Below are 7741 nucleotides of genomic sequence, written 5' to 3'. Positions count from 1 at the left end.
ATATAAACAGAGCAAGTCTGCTGTCTGGGAACAAAACTGAGTTTGTGGATTCTCAGCGATTGGACGATAGAGACAGACCAGACTCAGGGTGGCCTTGGTCCGAGTAATGCCCTCTAACTTGAATGTGAAAATGAAACTTTCATTTGAGTTTTCTGATCACGTGAAATGTGACACTGCCAGTCAAATCCCTCTCTGCCCTCTTAGATTTCATAGTTTGGTGGATTTGTGTCCAACATCGTGAATTGGAGGTTATGGCTGTCACAATGCTCCCCAAGCTTAATGTCCTATATGTGAAAGTGGACTTTAGTGCAGCACTGATTTTATATTTTAAGGATTCTTTAAGAGCTTGACTTATTTACAGTCTGGGCTGCTGATACCAGCAAATTTAACCTCAATTTAAATTTTAGTGATATCTTATTAAAGTTAACAAGTTCACTAATATGTAGAAATCAAGCCCAGCTACTATTTTAAAAGGTTAGGTCCAAGTTTTTAACCGTTGGGGAGCAGTCAAGACAGTGAACGTGGAAGTAAAACTTGTTAACTTTTTAACACGGTCATGTAGGTCGTGGATAGTGGAGCGGGGGTGTTATCCAGTGTGAAGGGCGCTTCAAGAATTTTAGCAATCTTTGTTTTAAGAAAACCTTTTTTTCCCACTTTACTAGAGGGGTTCTCTAAATTAGTTTAATCACAGGAAATGATTTATTCACTAAAAAAGTCTTGAACATTTTTATTGATGGGGGTGCGCTACAGTTCTTTGACTTATTTTCCTTGAAGTCTTTCCTGTTTCACAAACCTCTTGCTTGGTACCTGAGGCAGTGGCACATCCACATGAACAAGCTATGGTCGACATGAGCAGGAACGATCTGATCGTGGAGCTAACGACAGACACACAACCAGGACTTGGAGATGGGTTCTGAACAGACTCCTGCAGGTGTGTAGGTTTACAAGTACAGGTGATGTGTGCTGTGTACAGGTGAACAGGAGGGTAGACATTTTGTGTGTGTGTGTGTATGTGTGTGTGTGTGGGGGTTGATAAGGGAGAGGGATCAGGAGGGTTGTTTGTCACCCACTATACTCAGTATTTACAAGAAGGAGGGGGGGGGGTATAAAAATGTACAAGGAGACTCGTCTTTCTTTCCCCAAAACCCAGAACTCAAACCCTGCTGCTAGTTCGACATGACATCTGCAACAGCACACTGATCTTTGTTTTTTTATTTTGAAATTTTTTTTTTTTTTTTGAGTACCATTGAAAATAAGCTTTTTTCTGTAAAATCACCTGGCTTTGCCACATTGGCTAAAGACTGATAAATAATAAATATACAAACCAAAAATAGTTTAATTTTTCTTTTTTTTTAACTTTTGCAACTCTTAAATGAAAAGGCTTGTAGAATTTCTTAGAATGGGGACATCGGAAATCTGACTGTGAAATTTTACACATCGAGCTGGATGAGTGGTGCCGAGTCAAATATGGATTTCCTACTACTTGATTTTACCAAAGACTGCAGCTGCAGTCACAAGAGAGAAATAGATCCTACCTTTCCAGATGAGCTCAATTTAGTGAGCTTTGGTGAGGGATGACTGAGGTGCAAACTTCAATTCACATTATTGTTTTATTATCCGTATAAAACAAAGATTTTTTGCACAAAGCTGAATCACTTTGATCTGTTTGTAATCTTCCAGTAAGGGGGGAATAATATGTATTTTTAGAGCATGAAGTCTTTTTTTCTGTTTTCAGCTATGTGATGTGAGCTTTCAGTATTGATGTCTTTCAGTGAATGTGTGTGTGTGAGTGTGTGAGAGACAGAGAGAGATAGTAAGACAGTGTGAAAATGTGTTTCAGTAACATCTTGTGGTCTCCCAGCTTTGACCCTTTCTGCTCGAGTGCTGCATCCTTGGTAGCTGTACGTCCACTTCCTCTTCGCTGTCATCTGACTCAGCGCTGGTAACCTCTTCGTCCTCCTCATCATCATCCTCCTCCTCTTCTTCCTCTTCTTCATCCTCCTCGCTGGCCTCCTCCTCTGCAGCCTGGGGTTCCTCCAAGTTCTGTGAGGAAAAATATTTGCAGAAATTCAGAAGTTTGGGAGTGGATGTACTAAAAAGGACAAATTAGTCAGGCAGCAATGTAGTAACTATGCCAGGCCTGTATGTGGTGCTGTAACCCTGCCATGAAAATACACCAAAAACAGGAAACAAGGTGGGGAGTGTACACATAAAGCTTGTATACTGGCTGTAAAATTTAAAAACCACAAAAAAAAGATGCTTTCGAGCCGTAAGTTAGATTGGAAGTGGGGTCATGAGATCATCGTTTCAAAAGATTGCATTTGGACTGTCTGCACAAAAATACACAAGTGTTTTAAGATTGCTTTTCTTTGAAAAAAAGGTTGTAAAAAATACTGTTCTGGGGTTCTTAAAATGCCTTTTTTTGTTGAAATGCTAAAAAACATTAGCATTTTTACAAAACCTTTCCCAGGGGGCCGGGGCCTGAATCAACAAGCAATTAAAATGTTGTTGGCACCATGTTTACTTTTATTTTGCTTAATTTAAAACAGAACGATAAAAAATCTAAGCTTCAACATCAGTAAGAAGTTGAATTAGCAGAGGAATAACATACAATTGTTGTTTCTCATCATCATTTTTTAAAACTTATTTTTGAAAACATAGACAACATGTATTACCAGTCATGAATGACTGTGTACACCACATAGAGCTGCGTTCACCGTCTTCAGCTGAACGCTAAATGAAATTTTGAAACAATACCAGCTCTTTTCATCTCTGTTTTTTATATATAAATGATTGAAACAATGTGTGTAACTCTCATTTGGAGCAGCCTTCATAAATACTGACCATTGATCAGAAATGCCAGACTGCATTGTAAAGAGAGCTCACAAACAATGGCTGTTGTTTGAAACAGCAGTTTTTAAATTAGGCCAGTGATATTAGGCCATCTGTTTGCAGGGATAACAAGACAAACTCTTGGATCTGTGCAGGTGTGGCTGGACTATAAGGGCAGCTGGAGCAGGAGAGGTCACCGTCCGCGTTCATCAGTAGATTTATCATATTGACCTGTAGGCAGTGATCAGAAATGCAAGCAGCTCCAATAGAGTCTCACTGGGGCAAAAATAATTTCACCCCATGGGCACATTCAGCTGGTTTTAGCTCATTGATACGACCACTACTCACATGATCTTATCTAATACAGGAATGGCTGCAGCTTAACCTGCTGTGTCCAACAGTGGAGACTTTCTGTTTAAAGGTCCAGTTGTGAGACTAAGATGAGAAGTTTATTTGTCAGTCAGCAGCTTGGAGCAGACAGGCCAAGAGATGTCTTAAGTGACATAAAGATGTGGCTGTATGGTGGATCTCTGACTGTGGAGCTGATTACAAGCTGTTTTTTAACAGAACCATTAAAGAACAGGCTCTAACACTGGAAGTGTTGTAGTGGAAAAAAAGCTAACAGTTCATTTGATGAGTACCAGAATAGTTACTGAGCATCACATTTTGTACATTCAAGAGTTGGTTTTTGTGTCTTTGAACAAAGAGGAAAAGGGCTTTTCGACAGCCAATAAAGGCTCTGCCAAATTGTTATGACCTGCTTAGATGTTTCACAGCGATGCTGTGGGATGTCAGTTAAAGTGGCTGAAAACCAGACCTTCACACAAACCTTGAACACATGGATTACTGACAGCATGACAACCTCCTTTTTTTGTGAACACAATTTCTAAAAGTCAAATATTTTAGTTATAAAATATATTTGGGCAGAGTAGTTCAGTTCTGGTAGCATTTTTTTTTAAATCTAGTTTTTGTAAATATTTTACCATTAATGTTTTAAACCATAAATGTGAGATATGAAAGAATGTGGTTCTTCTGTACTCAATAAAAATTCAAACTTCTTCCAGTTTAGAAATTAATGCATTTTTGAGGCATAATTCATTGTACATAAGGACAGCATGGATATACACATATACATTTATGAGGCATTTCCTAGTTGTTAGATTTTTTTAAGCTGACAACAACTGCACAGTGTAGAACAACATCTTTTTTCTCTTTTGTAGCTTCCACTCAATAATACCCTATCCATTTAATTTACCACCTATTCTCTTCTCTGTAGCATCAATTCCAGCTTCAGCTCCTCTTACCTCCATTGGGTTGACCGTGATTGTCAGAGCTGAGTCGTCCCAGTTCATGTCAGTCTCTTTATTTGTCTCTGCCAGCTTCACCTCCTGCTGGTGGGTCACGTGGATGCGGTATATGCCCAGTACCACCACCACCACCAGGGCGGCAATACACATTACGATGACCACAGTGGCAGCGCTCGGCAGACCTGAGAACAGCATGAGAGAAAGGGAGATAAGGGAAATGGAGTGCAAAAACAATGCAGCAAAACCAAAGTTGATATAATATTCCTATGTAGGCAATAAAAAGTTAAATGAGCCTTTAAAGATATATCAATTCATTTTCAAAAGGTTTCAGTTAGCTATATCACACCAATATTAAAATGTGTTCTGAACATCATAAAACCAACCCAATGGCATTTTTTTTTTATTTAAGACCCTGCACACAGTTTCCCAATCCACACCCCTTTTTTGGCCCCCTTAACACTGGATAACAACTTGGCTGTGATGTAAAAATCATCCAGAACATGGATGGTGTCGGCATGGTGTTGACGAGGTCTTCAGGCGTGTATTAAGAACAGAGTGGGTTCATGTGATAGGTGCACAAAACTTCCATAGCGAAAACGTGGTGGTTTATAAATGTAGTGGAAACATATTACGGCTTCTGGTGGAGCTTGGAGAAGCATGTCGGCAAACTATCTATGACTTGGGGATGCAGACACTGGTGTGGTTTGGTCACTGAGAATTTGAAGCAGGAAAAATACTATTTAGCAAGTATTAAGGTCATAGCAGCATCATGATTACCTTCACAATAAAGGAAGTTTTCCAAATTTGGCACGTTCCAACTAAATAGGTCTTCAAGCTAAGTTGTTTTCCATTGTGAAAGAGGCCTTAGGACTGAAAATGGCATCTGTATTTAGTTTCAGGTCATGAATTAATTCTTGCTGCTGTAGCAGAAATTTATCTTTAAATGGTTATGTTAATCAGGTTCCTTAACGCTGAATATATTTTCCTGTATCAGAACAGACCTCTTTTGTTCATTTGATTTTCTTGTCCTTATTTTGGTTCAGTGTTTTCAGCCTATTCTACTTCTTCTCTTTTGAAATAATTTTTTTTTTCACTTTGATGGTTTAGAGCTTCACTTTGTATTCTTAATACAAACCTGTAAATCAGTGCTAGATTACACAGTTGAATTCAATCATTCATTGGTTTTCCTAGAACTGAGAGGTTGCGCTGAACTTTTACTAATCTATATTCTTTCTTTCAAAATATCCTTTTCGTAACTCTAAACACCATAAATAGTATTTTTCTCTTAGTCATGGTGTAATGATGAATAATAGGAAAGGAGTCACTTGTAATAAGAAAGCCATAGCCTGACTTTGTTGTTTCCCTTTGCTCTTTGTTGTTATTTAGAATCCCATTACTTTATACCATGGTTTAATGCACAGCTTTACTGCTCTAATCAACTTTAGCTCCAGCAATATTAAAGGAACATTAGTGAAAAAGCTTAGAGAACAGACCAGCTGTAGGAGCATTACAGGCCACCAAAAAGAGCTAAAAATAATATTTTTTACATCATGTTAATATCTTTAAATTACAGATTTTTAATTCAGTTTAATCTAATCTTAACTTCTAATGTTTTACATATCAAACTTGTGGGGAGTTATTTTATTTAATTTTTTAAGGTCCAACCACAACACTTTAAATCGGCAAAGATTTGGACTTTGACTAAATCATTGCAGTGTCTTTATTTATTTATTTTAGCTTTACTGTGTTTTTGGGATCGCTGTTTTGTTGCATGAGCCAGGTTCCTGATGGATGGCTTCACATTTGCCTCTCGAATGCTTCTGTAAACAGAGGAGTTCATGGCTGACTCATTGACTGCGAGGTGCCCAATCACGTGGCCTCTGCCATTGTGCTGGATGGTTTGCATTAAAAGGTTTGTTTGGTTTTCACCAAATGTTTTGCTGGTGACACATCTCCACTTTGGCCTCTGTTCTAAGGACAATTTTCTCAAAGTTCTGTAGGTTGTTCAGATGCAAATGAACTTTAACACTGAACATTTTGAGATCTTAGATGAGGTCATTGGGTTTCTTGTAATGTCTCTTGGCATTGTGTGGTTTGGTTTCAGGTTGAACTTGTTGAGACATTCTTCCTCTAAAGCTGCAATAGTTGGAGACTAGTTTGACCCAAAATTGAGAGAAAAATGCAAGAAAATAGGCAAATTTTCTCTTACAGTCTCACTGAATTCTGTTTCTCACACAGCATCCATTAAGCTGTGTGGCAATGTTTTGAGTGGCCAATTTTTCAAAGCAAAACTGTTCTCTAGGCCATACACATTATTTTGTTGACCACCTTGGACCACTTTGTACCCACCTTTGCAACAATCCCCACATTTATGATTTTGTTTACTGTAGTACACTATTTTTTAAATATAAATGAATATTTATCGTCAGAATGATTTTTAGATCTGGAAATTCTGGGCTGTAGCCTTGAATGTTTTTTGTCATAACTGTGCAGGCGTCCAAATACAACTCTAGTGCTGTAGAATTTATGTAGATTAAAATGAGAAGGCTTTAAAACGGGTCTGAGACACCTATGACTACTCTGAATACTTTGAGAGAAAGTTTGTTGCACAAATTTTGTTTAAATGTGTTTAAATGGTACAAGTGACCATGTTGTAAGCCTCTGTGACTCATGCGAGGGAATTGAGAACCCCCACAAATGTTTCAAGACATTTTGGAGACTCCCTTGCAAAAAAAGGTTTGTCAACTAGTTGCTAACAGTTGCAGTCCAGTGAGATACTAACTTGAATATCGATGAACTCCAAATTGTTTGGAAATAACCTTTAAATTTGTCCAAACTAATGGGCAGGAACACTTGTTTCTCTAAGAACACTGCTGATGTTTTCCCTCCTCAGCAGTGCAATATGTCTTATATTAATACTATTAGCAGTTTTTGACTTCTTGAGCAACTCTTCTGATCCTTGCAGCTTCTATCCAAAGACAGATATGCTGTATGTTTGGAAAGCAGAGCGGAAAGTTGCTTCTGCTTCTAAAATCTGCAGCATTGATGGCATACTTATCTAGAACAGCTGTTTGTCTCAGCACAGAGATCTGAAACTAAAAAGAAACACAAGGTTTTAAAAGATTTATTGATGTAAAAAAGATTTGCTGAGCAAGACTGCAAAAAGACATAATTTTGTAAAGCAGCCACAGCACTCACCAAGACATTTCTCCTTAACTAAAATGTTTATTTTGTCTGCTTCGATCTCCAGCCGACTCAAAAAATCACAACCTCTCTGTGCCTGCCCTCTCTCTCCACAGCAGTTCTTCTTAGTGTGTGTAAGTGTGTGCGTTTAAACGGGGGTGAGGCTCACAGAGGATTCTTCGAGTGATCATTTGATTCAGTCTAGTTTGTATATTTTCACACCGAATCTACAGCCTTTGATCCGTTTCTGAGTGAAACTTCATTTTGCCCCTCCGAGTCCAACAGTTTCTTCATCACTTTTCTCCAATATTCATCAATACTTTACATACAGCACTTGTGAAAGCGTCACGTTCATTTGGGACTCTCTCTTCGTTCAGTTTTTATTTATTTGCCATACATTGCTCCGTAACATCCAGCCC

The 7741-nt window shown here is 38.3% G+C and overlaps 1 protein-coding gene across 1 annotated transcript in view; it reads right to left on the bottom strand.

Annotated features, from left to right (window-relative positions):
• Positions 1 to 1363: 1363 nt before the first annotated feature.
• Positions 1364 to 7741, bottom strand: part of LOC108239357 (calsyntenin-2) — a 371232-nt gene continuing 364854 nt past the window's right edge. Inside the window, exons 16-17 of the mRNA XM_017422019.3 lie at positions 4137 to 4321; positions 1364 to 2043 (exon numbers count right to left, since the gene is read on the bottom strand). Of these exons, the coding sequence (XP_017277508.1) occupies positions 1837 to 2043; positions 4137 to 4321 (392 nt within the window). The 3' untranslated portion in view covers positions 1364 to 1836. The remainder of the gene's footprint in view (positions 2044 to 4136; positions 4322 to 7741) is intronic.

The sequence above is a fragment of the Kryptolebias marmoratus genome, linkage group LG2, assembly GCF_001649575.2.
Source record: "Kryptolebias marmoratus isolate JLee-2015 linkage group LG2, ASM164957v2, whole genome shotgun sequence".
Taxonomy (NCBI): domain Eukaryota; kingdom Metazoa; phylum Chordata; class Actinopteri; order Cyprinodontiformes; family Rivulidae; genus Kryptolebias; species Kryptolebias marmoratus.
This window is presented reverse-complemented; position numbering and strand designations above follow the sequence as displayed.